Source organism: Typopeltis vanoorti, chromosome 21 (assembly GCF_054136105.1).
Source record: "Typopeltis vanoorti isolate ZY-2024b chromosome 21, IOZ_Tvanoo_1.0, whole genome shotgun sequence".
Taxonomy (NCBI): Eukaryota; Metazoa; Arthropoda; class Arachnida; order Uropygi; family Thelyphonidae; genus Typopeltis; species Typopeltis vanoorti.
In genome coordinates, this window is record NC_143569.1 from 89,342,117 (window position 1) to 89,359,090 (window position 16,974).

A 16,974-nucleotide genomic window follows, 5' to 3' on the forward strand; every position below is an offset into this window, starting at 1 on the left:
TAAAATATATTAGAAGTGCAAAGTATGTTAATCTTATTGTTCCAGAGATCTATCTCTGGAACAATAAGATTAACACCAATTTACTAGTTTTCAACTCTTAGTTGCTCCACCTCCATTATGGAGAAAAAGTCCTTTATGCAACTTGTAGAGTCAAATTCAGAACAGTGACTTGCCCATAACATGAAGGCTTCTCCCACACAGCTATTCAAGAGACTGAAATCTAGATGACTAACCTGGAGAAATGCTTGCATAAAGCATTTGATATCACATCATCCTCTAAACTATACTGGCAGAAACTCATCTTTAACTTACTTGTCACTATTCTTGATCTGACTACCAGACTAAAGGACTTTGATGCAAGACATCTATGGTCCACACTAGAATGGATCGAGGGAGGACATGGGAAATGCAAACAGATACTTCATAAATAGAAATGGACTGAATCTCTATACTGTGAAAGAGGCAATTTAGCCCAGACTATTAACCATATTGTTAGTGACTGCCCTGTGTTCTTATCCTGGAATTATTTGGACTTTCTTGATGTTAAACATGATGCTTTATTATGAATTCAGAATCTGTTAAACTATGATGTCCTTTGTGTTCTATGTAATATACTAGTTTCCATAAATCAAGGAACCAAGATAAAAATCATGATGACTCAAAAATTATATGATGAATTTTTATACAATCTGGTGAAAAGCAACATGATATGAGATGCGAAAGAAACATCCACAAAAACTGTAAATGAATGGCTAACAAATGGGTACGTGAAGATAATGATCAAAAACAAGAGGTCAAAATGAGATTGTCAAAGTATTTCAAATAAGTAATGTGGTCACCCTCCCCCCCTCATTCCTTACCAAAGCACTTAACAGTGCTCACAATAATGTTTCATATTTTTTATAATTGTGTCCAGAAGCTCAGATGATAATAACAACCTAACAAGCTTCACTCAATGAAGACAAGCATTATCGTCCTAAAATATCACACTACTTCCACCATAAGTGTCCCTTTCATGGATATTAGAGGGATGATAACACGTCCCTAGTTTTATCCAGATCAGTGCACACCAGGTATTGCTTTATCGAGAAAATTGGGACCTGTCTGAACAATACCAACTCCTATTGTTCTTGGATCCAGTTGACATGGAGACTGGCCAATTTCAAATGTTCTCTCCTGTGGCATGGGGACAGGAGCATGCAGACTATGCATTACATAGCATATAGGCAGCCTTCTGCACACAGCGGAAGCAGATGTCACTTCCACATTGTAGCTGATTTGGGGTAGAACTCCTGTTTGGGTGAGCAGATAATCTGAGATATCGGTCACCCACTGCAGGTTTAGCCTTCCTTCATGGAATTGGTTCCACAGTCTGGACCCACAGAAGAATTTGCATGCAACCATCTACCTAACTCCTCCTGACGTTGGCTGGCCTCTTAGTCTTATGATGGCTTGTCACTTGAATTCATTGGTTAAATAACATCTTGTGGCCATATCATTTTGCTATCACAAAATGTCTTGTACTCACTACAGACACGAAATGGAAAACCACTCCAAAAATGCCCTTTTATGCTGTGGCTAATTTGCATATACCGCTGACAGTGCCATTAATTTGTATATGATAACCAGACTCGGAGTTACTTTTTACATGTATTTATTTATCTTTACACATGGTTAAAAGACAATAAGATATAATACACATGAGTATAGATAAGATACACATATATGATTAAAAAAAAAAGTCTACATTCAAGCAAATACAAATATGAAATTTATGACAAGCATCAGACAGAAGATTAGTCATATTTTAAGATTTAGGTTTTTGATTCAGTCGATCGCCTCTGGGGATAGGTCAAAGATATCCTTAAAGTCACCTGGATATACTGTCAGCTCGAATTCCTGTACTATATAGTAAATGGTTTGGGTCCTGGCTCCACAGGGACAGTGGGGATTTGGTATCCTACCCCACTTTGAAAGTCTGTACAAATTCTGTTAGCCGTCATCCATATATTCTTGGGCAGGTCAAATCCAGGTGGTTTTTGGAAGATGTTTATGTGATTGCGAACTTCAGGTGATACTGCTTGGGACCCACCTACTCACCATACTGTCATTCTGGCTAAGAAGATTATGGGCGGTTTTTATGGCAGGTCTTCTGGATTTTAGTCTATTGGATAAAGCATCTGGAATAAATTCATGTATTGGGAGATTTTGGTTATTTAAAATTCTTTTATATTCACGAAGCAAGGCTTCCATTGTTGCAGTTCTGGAGGAGCAATATGGCTGAAAGTGAGGAGCCATTGTAAGGTGTACTCCTAATGCAACCTGTTATTAAATGCAGAGTGGAGTTAAGTTGAGTATCTAGTTTATTGACATGTAACTATTGAGCCAGACAGGAGCACCATACTCGGCTGCACTGTCAACTAGACCCATTACAGTGCACCGCAGAGTTGTGGCACTTGAGCCCCATGTAGTACCACAAAGCTTCTGAACTATGTTATTTCTGGTGCAAACTTTAGCAGCGATATTAATCATATGCTGTTTATATGTCAGAGTTCTATTCAGAGTTATTCCCAGATATTTAGGTGTTGGATTAAACGAAAGATGTTCCATCAGCATATCTCTCTCTTTTTGATTTACAAGGCTATTGTTCAGGTGAAAGCAAAAACATTCAGTTTTACCAGAATTTGGTGTTAACTTCAGTTCTTTTGATAGACTTGTCGCTGATCGCCAAAGCTAGATCATCTGCATAAGCAAACTTCCTGCTGGCTGTTTCAGAAATATCTGCGATATAAAGGCTAAAAAGCAGTGGTGCGAGCACTGAGCCCTTAGGTAATCCATTCTTAAGCACTCTCTGTTTACTGATGCTTCCTACGGTGACTACCCTGAAATATCGATCACACAGTAAGTTGTTTAGGAGATGACCCAATTTTACATAGGATGACCTTAAGAAATTTATATATGAGTCCCTTCCTCCAAACAGTAAGCCACTGTTAAGTCAATAAAGACTGCAGAAGTCTTCAGGCATCTTTGAAATCCTGTTTCAATGTAGGTTGTTAAGCTGAGAACTTGATCTGTGCAGCTGCGATCTCTTCTGAATCTTGCTTGTTCTATTGGAACACGTTCCAAAATTTTATCACTGATCCTGTTCAATATTAGTCTCTCCAACAATTTGTAGGTTGCATTTAAAAGGGCTATGGGGCGATAGCTTTCAGTTCTGTCTGCTGGCTTACCTGATTTTAACACAGCAATGATTTTTGTCCTTTTAAATTCTTTAGGAACGCAGCCACTTTCAAGTATATCGTTAAAGAACTTAGCCAGCCACGATTTTGCATGGGTCCACAGTGCATCAGGAATTCATTATGAACATTGTCAAATCCAGGAGCCTTCCCCATTTTGATATTTTGAAGCGCCGAGGATATTTCCTCACTGGAAAAAGGCAAAGAGAATTGTTGATTCTTTTGAGTTACAGACTTCATAGCCTTTAGTTTGCGTTTTACCTCTTTAGTATGTTCTTTATCTATCGAAGCTCTAGAAAGCGAAACAATATGAACAGCTATCTGATTCGGATCGACAAGAGGAGATTTCTTTGGTACAGATGGGCTTGAACCAAGCTTTTTAAGTAGCGACCAGGCTTTTCTACTAGAGTGTTTGAGTGTTTGAAATCTATGTTTTCAGTTATTTGAATCTACTTTTCCCTACGAGCAGCGTTGAGACTATGGAGCAGTTCTTCTCCTATCGCAGGATCCTTACTTTCAAGGAATTCCCGATACAGGGATTCGCTTTCATTGGTCCATCCAGGCACGTATTCTTTTCGGTAGCCTCGAGGAATGTGTATTTTTGTGACTGCTAGAACTACTCCAGTGAACTGTGTATAGTTTTTGTAAGTTGGGGGAATTCTTTTAAGGCGTGCATCTAGATCCGCAGTGAAGTTTTCCCAGTCGGCTTTTTGGAAATTCCATCTTGGTCTAGGAAATGATGTTATCACGAATTTGGGCTCCGAATTCCATAAAGATGGGACGATGCTGGCTATTTGGAAAAACCTCAAGAATATGTCTGAAAGTCTGTAGAGGCTGATTTTCACTATCAGTGGAGACGAATGTCAAATCTGGGTTATATTCCTTATTCCAGGCTCTTGATTTAAAGGTGCATTTTTCCTTGGCATCAAAAACCAAGTGAAGACGGTGCTGATCTGCCCATCCAGCTAATATTTCCCCGTTTTGATCATTCTGATCGTATTTCCAAGAAGTATGATGACTGTTGACGTCCCCAGAGTACACCGTTGGGTGGGAGTATGTCTGTAGAATATCATTTGGCCAAACAGTTGCAGGTGGTTTATATACATTCACAATCGTAATGTCTGCTATTTTAACAGTGATCTTATGGATTTTGTCATCAGTCGAAGACGATATCAGCACAGCATTCTCAATACCATTTCGGACATATGTTATGTTGCCGTAGCTACAACTGTAAGTAATCCCGAGAATGTCGTAGCCAGGGATTATTGCTCTAGATTTAACTTGATCTTCAGTTTCGATATGTGATTCTTGAATGAGAAGCAGATGGACATTTTTTTCTCGTAGAAGTTTAGAAAGACATTGACATTTTGATGAGCTAATACCATCAACATTTAACTGGAAGATACGGATATTATGTCCAATATACCTTATCAGTTGGTTCGAAGAAGAACCGTTGTGAAAGTTTTGAGTTTCCATGTGTAAGTATGGTCAGGAGATTGCACAATTGCACAATGGTCTGGCCGCCAGTTCGCTCTAGCTCTTTAGCATGACCTAGGGCGCACCATGAGGCGAGCCAGATTATTATTATTATTATGTGACACCTCCAGGGAGTCCAAAGACTCATTAGAGTAGGTGCCCTTCAAAGAGGGAGGGCACCTACTCTACAACTCTCTGTCTCCACCACTCAATAAATCCACCAACTACAGTGAACTGACGTCATCTACCACCCACCACCACCACCACTAGTATTTTTACAATCACAACCATCCATGCCCACGGTGGAATTCAAACCTGCAGCCTTTTGGCTGGAGAGCAAATACGCTAACCACTCGGCCAACCAGGCCAGCATATATACCTCACTTTCAAATTTTTTTCCTATTTCTCACCAAGATTTTGTCAACGACCTTCTGATAATTTACAAATGATATGCGTGTTTTTCTATGTTGAATTAACATTTTCCATTAGGATTTTTAATAATGCAAAAACTGGGTCAATTCAAATCATATGTAGAAGAAAATTTATTCTTCAACATATGATTTGAATTTTAAAGTTAATATATGTGTGTATTATTATAACCAGTATTTAGGAGGCTATTCCTGCACCTTTTACATTAATGACATTGGGACTGGCTTAACTGGAGATGTGCAGCTGTTTGCCAATGATGCAAAGTTGGAAAGGGATATGAGAAGTAGAGCAGATGTGGCTTTGCAGGAGGAGCTGAATAGACTATGTGAGTGGGTAAATGACGGAGCTATGAGTTAAAAGTTACAAAGTGCAAAGTCCTGAAATTTGGTAGGCAAGGTTGGGATGCAGAGTATACAATTAATGGAGAAATTTTGAAAGAGGTGGAGGATATGAAATATCTGGAAGTGATGGTGGAAAAAGACTTGAAGTTTCCATCACTTCCAGATATCACACTGCTAAAATTGTAAAAACATCCCAATGGATTATAGCAATAACGAAGAAGATACTGACATGCAAAAGCAAAGAAGCAAAGCTATGGTTACTCTGTATAAGGCTTTGATCAGGCCACATATGGACTACTGTACAAAGATTTAGTTGTCTGGTTTTCGAGGAGGGGGGGGTCATTACCAGATTAATGTAGAGAACATATTTCATAGAATAGAGGGAGGCAGGGGTAGAATTAGCAACCATCCTTGGAAGCTATATAACGAGGATGTGAGCAGGGGATTGAGCAGGTTCTTTGCATGGAGAGTGATTGGTGAGTGAAATGCATTGCTTGAAAGTGTGGTGAATGCAGAAACAGTGAATGGATTCAAGGCATGGCTTGCTGAGCTTTTGCCACGAAAAAGTATAGACCTCCCATAATGAGTCCTTTGACTCTGTGGAGGTCATTATTTAAAGTTTTTCTACTTGGTTATACTATAAATTAAAGATGCCGAGAAATTATATTCTTGGTTTAATTCTTTATCCAAGATGTAAGCAAACAAAGTTTGCAAGTGAAGTAACTTCACGACTGGTCAGCTAAAGACTTCACATCACTTGCCTTAGTATCCTATAATCAAAGAATAGAGGGTGGAACATATCCTTAAGGACATGTAAAATGCATAGCCTTATACATGTCCTTAAGGATATGTTCTTTGTATTATGGAATACTAAGACAAGTGATGTGAAGTCATTAGCCTCTATATACAGGTTGCCTAGTTGTGAAGTTACTTCATGTGCAAACTTTGTTTGCTTACACACATGGATAAAGGATTAAACCAAGAATATAATTTCTTGGCATCTTTAATATATAGTATAACTAAGCGGAAAAACTTTCAACATCTATCTCTAATCCAGAGTAGTTTAGTAATAAGGTGTGACCTTTTGGCTACTTGAATATGGAAATATACTTCTGCATTACTTCAACTTAGGTATCACTTCTGGATCTGACTCTTACTGATGAGAGATCTCAATAAAAGTTGAAACCAGTCTGAACAGTGGTGAACATCAGTTTTGTCAAAATAATGGAGAAGGTTATTAATGGTCAACTTTTTCAACACCTGAGAACTGCTATCTAATTAGTGACCACCAGTATGGATTTCGCCAATCTAGATCAACGTATCATCTGGCCCATGTGACTTACCTTTGGATCCATTCCATGGAGAGATTTGGAGAAACTGGTGCTGTTACTCTTGACATCTAGCACAAACACAACACTCACAGCTTCCTCAGATGACTCCATGAAATCTTGCATCTACTTCATCATTCAAAACACTATTACTTGACTGCACAATGCCATTACACATTATAAATTCCAAATCTGCTCAACCTAGAATACTATTCTCACATTTGGAGTAACACTATTATTATTATTATTAGGTGACACCTCCAGGGAGTCCAAGGACTCATCGGAGAGACATGCCAAAAAATTCCTTAAGAATTCCCAATGCTATCTAGAAGAGAATAATCTGTTTATTAGATGATCTCTTTATCTCTCTCATAAATTCATTCCAATCACTTTTTCATAGGGACTGTTTCTGCTATGTCTTTTTTTAATAGGTATATTCATGGATGCTGATTCAATGAAATGGTCAATAATGGCTTGCCATTATTTACACAATGCCTAACATGCCTCTACTTACACTTGTTCACTGACATAGCACTGTCACCTCGGACAATCCATTTCGCTCATTCGCCATTTTCAAGCAAAAAAACTTTTTCCTTTATAGTACACCTTTAAGCAATTTCCATGGGATGTCTTCAGTCAGCATTCTTTAAAATTATTTTTCCATGATCTTTTTTTCTTTTATCCGCAACATACAGAAAGAACACTAAAGAGTGTTCTTTTTTTAATAGGTATATTCATGGATGCTGATTCAACGAAATGGTCAATAATGGCTTGCCATTATTTACACAATGCCTAACATGCCTCTACTTACACTTGTTCACTGACATAGCACTGTCACCTCGGACAATCCATTTCGTTCATTCGCCATTTTCAAGCAAAAAAACTTTTTCCTTTATAGTACACCTTTAAGCAATTTCCATGTGATGTCTTCGGTCAGCATTCTTTAAAATTATTTTTCCATGATCTTTTTTTCTTTTATCTGCAACATACAGAAAGAACACTAAAGAGTGCTTTCGACGTATACTGCTAAGTTTGTCTCATACTCTGATTTTGCCTTTCTTACCATACTAGTCACCTTTCCTCTTTGAATTCCCATACTTTTTTTTTTTTGTAGCTCCTGCTTAATGATGTTATTCATCCATTTCCTCCTGACTCTAGGTATGCAGTCTGCTATTACTTCCCTCAAACACTCCTTAATCATCTCCCATGTACTATCAACAACCAGCCCTGCAGTTTCTCATGCCATGACATTGCTCCAAGCAATCTCCTAAGTTGGTCATACTTACAACCCTGTAATTCCACATATAACCTCCCTCTTAATTAAAAATTCCACACATTTCAACACCTCCCAGGTCACTCTCACTAACTGGTGGCAATGTGATCATCTTGGTTAATAGACAAAATCTCTGATGCAATTATTACATCTAGCACTCTCAAACCCTTAGTACTTTCCATTACGTTCTGCCTCAGGTTATACTGTACAACACACGATTTGCCTCTGAAATGAAAATAGCAAATTTTTACTAATTTCGATGTGCTGAACACGAAAATGACAATAAAATCCGTTGACTAGCTTATTTAGGTGAGCCAGCAATGCTGTATTTCAATCTCCTGCAATATATTATGTCATACTGCATCAGCCAATCATACATGACAACCCCAGAAGTTATTGCATCATTGGCTGATGCAATGCAGTTGAGTCATGACATTGCTGTCATAAGATGATGCAATCATTAGTATAAAGCGAAGTCTCGTAGGATGAGGTGTTTGTGCAATTTCCTGGGCTACTACAATCCCATTTACTCCTGCATCATAAGCACTACACAAGTGATCCCTACAGTGTAAATCCAGGAGTAGTGATGCTTCGTACTTGTGTTAATAGTACAAATAACTTTTCTTACATTTGTGGGGAAAGTGACGTTTGCAAGCTGGAATAAGGCCATCACTTAATTAGTAAAAAAGGAGTATCAGCTTTATTTCAGATGCAAGATTGGGAACCAGGACAAGGCCTGGAGCCCCACACATGTTGCAATACATGTGCTAGAAATGATCCAAAGTGGCTGAAAGGCAGTAAAATGTTGATGCTGTTTGCTGTGCCTATGGTTTGGAGGGAGCCAAGCAAGCATGCTAATGACTGCTACTTCTACATGGTACCACGTGTTTCAGAGGCATCATGAGGAAAAAGAATTGCCCAATAGCGATAGCCTACTCAATATACCATCTGCTCTCTGGCCAGTTCTGCATCGGAAAGGACTTCCCATTCCCAAACCTCTGAAAGAATTTTCATTAATTCAGAGGACAGAGGTGAACCGATGTCCAATTCTCCTTTGGCATCTAATGATGATCCATATGTCGCCCACGGTTCACCATCTGTGCCACATATTCTCACACAAGAACTGAATGATATTGTTTGCAATCTGGAGCTGCCCAAGGCCAAAATGGAGTTACTGGGATCAAGACTTCTAAAATGGAATCTTCTCAAGGAAAATGTCCAAGTGACTCACAAACCTAGCCAATTATGCATTGTCATGTTCGTGTTCAGCACTTTGAAATCTATAAGAAATGACTAAATTAATCTGGGGATTATGATTATTGTAAAATTTTGTTGTCCCCCAAAAAAGTTCCCCATAATCTGGGGATCATAATTACCTGCCCATCCACTCACTGAGCTCATTTGCCAATGAGTACTATCCAAAATCATCCTTCACATCCTGTGGTCTATAGCAGTGACCAATTGTATATTTTGTCCTATCCTGCTGGCCTCTATTCACACCAGATAGCCTCAAATGTCTATTTTCACTGGCCTGCAAGTGAACTCCTACTCTCTTTGGTTGCAGTTTATCAGCTCTTGGGCATTTTTTTGCACATTCTTACACTCAACTGCCTCAATGGTATCTGTGTACTGGCTCAACAGCTCTCCCTCCTCCCTAAAAGCTCTTGTTTCCCTAATTTTGCACATCCAATCGCACTTCATTCAACACTGTGGACATGTCTAAGAAGAGCTCCTGATTGAGATAAGTTATTCTAGGAATAATTAAGTATATATATGGGTAATTGTTTGAGTAAGGGCAGCTGTAAGTGTTGTGCGCTACCGGTATTATTAGTGTGGGGGATTTTTCTTGCCTAAACTTAATTACGAAATCGTTATTATTAGACCTAGTAACCTGCAGGGAAAAAAAAAATGGCAGAGGCATTGTCATTCCATGATTTTAATTTAGATTTCAGTCGTTTCGTTAAGTGTGAGGTCTGTTACATGTATTCTTTCGATTACATAAATGATTTGTGGATGCTTAGCGCGGATGGAAGAAGGATGTGTGCGAAGTGTGACCTGAACGAGGAACTGATGAATACAAATATGAAATTGATGACAGAAAGTGTTAATAACGAGAATGTCAAGGGGAACATGAGTGCACGTTTGAAAGAGAAGGATGGTGAGGAAGAGAGGTAAAAAAATGTTAAAAAATTAATAAAAAAAAGAAAAAGAGCAATTTGAAAACCATAACAGATGTTAAAAAGGGATGAAAGTGAGGCAAGAGTGGCGGAAGGAAACGAAATTGAGAGAACGAATAAAACTAGAAATGGCGTGACGCAGAAATCGAAAGTGAAAAAAATCGAAAGAATGAATGATAGCGAAAAAAGAATGAATGATGGCGAAAGTTGGACGTATGTTGGACTGAAAGTACGGAAACAAGGAAAGATAAATGAGAGTGAAAGTGAGAAGAATGATAGCGAAAGTTGGATGTATGTTGGACTGAAAGTATGGAAACAAAGAAGGATGAATGAGAGTGAAAGTGAGAAGAGGGGATAGAGGGTTAGAAAGTTTGAATGATAGAGAGAATGTGTCGCGAGATTCGGAAGTTGAATTTGATTGGATGAGGCAAGAAATGAAATGGATGCAGAATGAAATTAAGAGAATTCAGGTCAAAACTATTAAAATAAATCATGATGGCATGAAAGAGTTAACGAAAGATGAGCGAGTGGCGTTGTAAGGCGACTCCATTATTAAAGGTGTGCTAGAGGATGGAATGCACAAGGCATGTTTTCCAGGCGGTAAAATGAGTAGAGTGATTGAGGCATTGGATATGAGCGAGCAAAGAGTTATTAGTATTAATTGGTACAAATGATTTGAGAGAGGACAAAGAGTGTGTCAGAATGTATATCAGGAGGCTGCTTGGAAGGATAAAAGAGAATAGTGTGACAGGAAGGGTAGTCAGTGCGTTGCCTAGGTATGACTGTGGTGAAATGAGGCAGAGAGCAAGGATTATGAATGATATGCTGTCTGAAATGTGTGAGGAGATGGGAGTGCAGTTTGTTAATGTGTGGAATGAGTTTGAGGGACGAAGTGAGCTGTATGGGAGCGATGGACTGCATTTGAGTGGTTATGGTGTGAGTTGCTTGGAGAGACTGCTGCTGGAAGGTAGAGAAGTGAACAGAGAGAATGAATCAGATCAAGAGGAGAGTGATATGGATGAGCAGGAGAGACTGAAGAAGTGGCTATGAATGGGGAAGTGAGTGGTATCTTCTTCTTCTGCAGCTTCACCCACTTAAGTGGGGTCACTGTTGATGATGAGTCTCCTCCACATCCTCCTGTCTTGGGCTGTCACCATATCCAAGTTCTTCATCCACAAGTCCTCTTCTACCAGCACCCCCCATCACTTCTTTGGCTGCCCACGCTTCCTCCTTCCTTGCAAATCCATCTACATGACCCTTCTTCCCACATATTCGTCCTCCGTCCTCATCACATGACCAAACCATCTCAACCTTGCCTTCTGTATCTTCGCTCCTAAGTTCGTAACTTTCACTGTTCCCCTTACATAGTCATTTCTCAGATGATCCTTTCTGGTCACACCCCACATCCACCTAAGCATTCTCATCTCTACTACTTCCATCCTGTTGATGTTATCTTTCCTGAGGGCCACATTTTCTATAGCAGACATCATAGCTGGCCTCACTACTGTCCTATAGATTTTGCCTTTCAGATTGATCGGCACCCACTTATCGCAAAGCACTCCACCCATCTCACTGCAGTTCCTTGTATCTTGCATCCCACTTCCATCTCAGATCCTCAATCTTCTTCCACTGTTGAACCTAAATATATAAAGTCCCTCACCTTCCTGATGACATTTCCTTCCAGCTCCAGATCTGTCTCCTGGCTGCCACCCACTGTGCATCACATATACTCTGTCTTACTTCTGCTAAGTCTCATACCTCTCTCTTCCAGTATTTTTTTCCATCTTTCCAGTTTAGTTCCCGCATCCTCTCTAGAATCTGCACACAGCAAGATGTCATCTGATACAGCATTGTCCAAGGCGCATCTTCTCTCACCTCCTCCGTCACCACTTCTGAAATGTGAAGACAGGTCCGAACACTTGTCTTCACATTTCTGTACATCTCCAGCACTAACCTGACATATTTCTTCGGAACCCTCTTCCCCCTCAGACACCTCCAGACTTCTTGCCTTGGCACTCTATCATATGCTTTCTCCAGATCAATAAATGCCAGGTGTAGCTCCCGTTGTTTCTCTCGAAACTTTTCCATTATCTGCCGTAACCCAAAGATAGCATCTGTTGTTGATCTACCAGGCATGGAGACAAATTGTTCCTTTGCAATCTCCACCTCCTTCCTCAATCTTCCATCAAGAACCCTTTCTAGGATTTTCATTGTGTAGCACATCAACTTTATTCCCCTGTAACTTTTACAGTCTTGTGCATCCCCTTTACCCTTGTAGATGGGGACAAGAGTACTCTCCCTCCATTCCTTGGGTATATTTTCCTATTGGCAAACTTTCATGAACAGGTCCGACAGCAGGTCAATTCCCTCTTCGCCCAGTGCCTTCCATCCATGTTTCACTGGAATCCTGTCGGGGGGGGGGGCATCGATTTTCCGTCACTTCCACTCTACTGATGTTCTGCACCGTTCCCCTCAAAAGGCTGCCCATCTTCTCTGAGTCCTTGCATTTTCCTCATTCAAAAGTCCCTCAAAGTATATTCTCCATCTGTTTCTTATGTCCACATCCCTCCATAATACTCTTACTTCAGCATCTTTGATCTGCCTCACATGTAAGATGTCCTTTGCTGCTTTATTTCTACATTTCGCTGGATGGTAAATTTTTCTCTATCCTTCCTTTGTTTCTAATTGATCATACAGATCTAGAAATGCCATGGTCTTCGCCTGTGCCACAACTCTCTTGGCTTCTTGCTTTCTCTCTCTGTACACCTCTCTATCCTCTTCCACTCTTGACTCATCCCACTTCTGCTTTGCCTTCCTCTTAGCTGTCACTGCTTCTTGTACATTATTATTCCACCACCAACCCTCCTTCTGCTCTCTAATCTTTCCAGATGTCTCACCAAGCACCTCGATTGCACAGCTCAGGATTACTTTTGAATTATGTTTCCACCAATCTTGTACACTTTGAAAAAGTCCATCTGAAATCCTCTCTAACACCCTCTCCCTAAAATGATTCCTCACACTCTCTTCTTTTAAGCGAAATCACTTAATTGTCTTCATCCCATGTCTTCCAGAGGTTCTTATCTTTGATCTTATTTTAGAGTCTGCGCACAGCAGTCAGTATGAGTATAGAAAATGAGAGAATGGGTGTGCAAGAGGACAGGGAAATGGGAAGGCTCAGGGTGGACAGGGGTACACAGCATAAGGAAGGTGGATGCTCCAAGAGGAGGTGAGAGCATGTGTAGGCAGGAAAGGAATGGGATGACCAGGGATCAAGAGGAAACAGTTGGAATTGAAAAGGGTTCTAAAATGAAGAAGCAGAAAGGGAAATGGCCTCAATCTAGCATGGAGAAATCACATCGAGTGGGTGGTATCAGTGGAACTAGCTGTAGATCCAGAAATGAGCTGTTGTGTTTGTATATATGTAATGGTTGCACTAATTGCGTCTGTTCACCCAAAGATTGTCGGAATAAGTGAGACATGGTTGAAAGAGGATGACAATCTGACAGGAATAGAGATGGAAGGGTATGATGTGTTTCCTGAGGATAGAAGGTGTAAAAAGGAGGGGGAGTGCTATTGATGATAGAGAAAGAGTTATGTCCATACAAAGTAGAGATGCAAGACAAAAATAGTGCCAGTGATTTTGTGGCAGTATGGTGTGAGATAGAGGTGAATGGAATCAAATAATTGGTGGGATGTTGTTATAGACCAGGTAATGTGGTTGGTGGTGATAGTGAAATGTATAGTCAAATTAGCCAAGCAAATAAGAAAAGGGTGATCGTTATAGGTGATTTAAATTATGGCAATATAGACTGGAATGATGAGATAGCAACCGGAAATAAAGAAAATGAGTTTCTTGAGTTTTTGAGGGACAGTATGTAACAGAGGGCACAGGAGAATTAAGAGTCATGGATTTGGTCATCTCATCAGAGGATGTAATTATAAATGAGGCGTGAAATCGTCCACCAATTGGTGAGAGTGACCATGAAGTGATTACCTGGGTGGTTGCCAGCAGTGCAAGGACCCCTGTGAGAAAAGGGTATATGTGGAACTGCAAAGGGAGTGATTATGAAGAGCTCAGGAGACAGCTTGCGAGTGTAACGTGGAATGAGGAGTTAGCTGGAAAAGAGATCAATGGATCTTGGGGGATTTTCAAAAACTAATTAGTTGATACAATGTCTAAATGTATTCCAAGGGTGAGAAGGTTAAATAAGGTAGGTGTGAGATTGATGAATAAAGAGATTAAGCAGGCGATACAGAGAAAAAGGGCATTGTGGAGGCAGCATAAGAGAAGTGGAAATAACCAATTCCATGAGGTCTACAAAGACCAGGCAAGGAGGGTGACTTGGTTGGTGAGAGTAGTTAAAGAGAGGTATGAACAGCAGTTAGCTAATGAAGCCAAAAAGAATCCAAGGGAGTTCTTTCGATATGAAGCCAGCAAAAGAAAGAATGATTATGGAAGGATGACATTGATTGGAGAAAATGGTATAAAGACAGCTGTTGCAGAATGTGTGGTGGAGATACTTAATGAGCAGTTCATAAAGGTCTTTCAATCTTGTGAATGTGACTTCATGGAGAGATTGAGAGCAGTTGATGATGGGGAGGAGAGACTGACTGTAAGTGAGCAAGATGTGTTCGGGGAGCTGAGTAAACTAGGTGTAAATAAAGCTGTGCGACTTGATAATATATCACCACGTATCCTGAAGGAACGTGCCAGGGAGTTGACACCTGCCTTGACATACTTTTTTAATACGAGTCTTGCACTTGGTCAAGTTCCTAAGGAGGGGAAGGAGGGCAAGATTGTGCCACTTCATAAAGGAGGTGATCGAATTTAAGCATCAAACTATAGGCCTATCTGTGTGTCAGGTGTTGTGGTTAAGTTGTTGGAGAAGCTTGTGAGAACTAGGATCCAGAGTTGGGTTGACAACAATGGTATTATCATTGATGGACAGCATGGATTTGCTAAAGGGAAGTCATGTTTTAGTAATCTACTTACTTATTACAATCAAGTGACTGCTTCCTTGGACAGAGGAGAAGGATACACAGTAATATACTTGGATTTTGCAAAGGCTTTTCATAGAGTACCTCATGATAAGTTGACAGTCAAACTAGAGCAGATGGGGTTGGATATTAGATTAGTGCATTGGATTGGAGACTGGCTATCTGATAGGTATCAACAAGTTGTGTATGGAGGTGCGATATCCAGGAAAAGGAAAGTCACTAGTGGAGTGCCTCAAGGGTCTGTTTTAGGGCCATTACTGTTTTACTTGTATATAAATGATATTGGCAAAGATTTGGATGGAGATAATCAGTTGTTTGCAGATGATGCAAAGTTGGGACGAACCACAAAGAGTAGTGAAGATGTTGTGGCCTTGCAAGAAGACTTGAATAAATTGAGTGATTGGGCACGAAATGGGGATGTGAGTTCAATGTTGCAAAATGTAAGGTTTTAAAATTTGGAAAACAAAGATGGGATGCAGAATTTATGCTTGGCGAGAATATATTGTTGGAGGTAGAGGAAATAAGAGATCTGTGGGTGATAGTGGATAAGGATCTAAAATTTAGGGGACACATCGCCAAAATTGTGAAGACAACACAAAGGCTTCTGGGAATGATGCAGAGGACACTGACATGTAGAATTAGGGAGATTCTTGTTTCGCTGTATAAGGCTTTGATTAGGCCACACATGGACTATTGTGCTTAGATATGGTCACTGGGTTTTCAGAAGGATGAAGAATGTAAGAAAGGGTCCAAAGGCGACTGACTAAGGTAGTTTCTGACCTCAATGAAATGTTGAGTATGAGGAAAGATTGAGAAGATGTAATTTGCAGAGTCTGGTGGACAGGAGGAAGAGGGGAGATATGATAGAGACCTACAAGTTGGTAAGGGGTTGTTATATGATCAATGGTGGAGAAGTTCTACAGAGAATAGTGGGAGATCAAGGGAGAACCAGAGGTCATTCCTGGAAACTGTATAAAGAGGGTATGAGTAGGGGAGTGAGAGGCAGGTTTTTTTCGTGCAGAGTTTTGATTGATTGGAATGCCTTGCCTGAGAGTGTGGTGTCTGCAAGGAGTTTGAGTGTGTTTAACACATGGTATGAACAGCTGTGTGTGTGATAAACGTACCTCCCAGATGAGTCTTTGACTCCATGAGGTCTTGGGGTTATAATAATAATAATAACAACACTCTTTTTCTAGGCTTTGAACATCAAATCCATTTAAATGCAAGCCATCCACCATGTATATGTTGTTTTGTCCATCAAACTCACTCCACACATCCAGAAAATTTAACCTCATTCCTCCTATATAATCTACATATTAACTCATTCACTATTATGACCCTCATTCTCAACTCTGTCATACAGTGGCAACAGAATCGCTATCTTAACTCTCTCACTCTTTTCTTTTGCTACTTTCAGTAACTCTTTCATGTCCTCCTTCAGGATCATACTCATCTCCTTTCAAATCATTCATACCAGCTAAAACAATTAACTCTTACACGTTCCAGATGTGAAAACCCGATGCGAACAATAAGTTATTTTCAAACAAAACACATATATATATGCATCTCTTAAAGAAAATAGTGTGTCACTAATAAAACAGAAATTCAAAAAGGTCCAAATACACCTGCACATATGGTTATTAGTTAAATTTCATTCGTCGTCACTTTTTGACAGTAGCCGCATTCTTTTATGCGAGACTGGAATTAAATCACTTC

General features: G+C 39.9%; 1 protein-coding gene across 1 annotated transcript in view; it reads right to left on the reverse strand.

Moving 5' to 3' along the window:
• Syt14 (Synaptotagmin 14) overlaps window positions 1-16,730 on the reverse strand; it is a 186,673-nt gene extending 169,943 nt beyond the window's left edge. The window contains exons 1-2 of the mRNA XM_090411194.1: window positions 16,670-16,730; window positions 3,751-4,026 (exon numbers count right to left, since the gene is read on the reverse strand). Coding sequence (XP_090267320.1) covers window positions 3,751-4,026; window positions 16,670-16,730 — 337 coding nt within the window. The remainder of the gene's footprint in view (window positions 1-3,750; window positions 4,027-16,669) is intronic.
• Window positions 16,731-16,974: the final 244 nt, after the last annotated feature.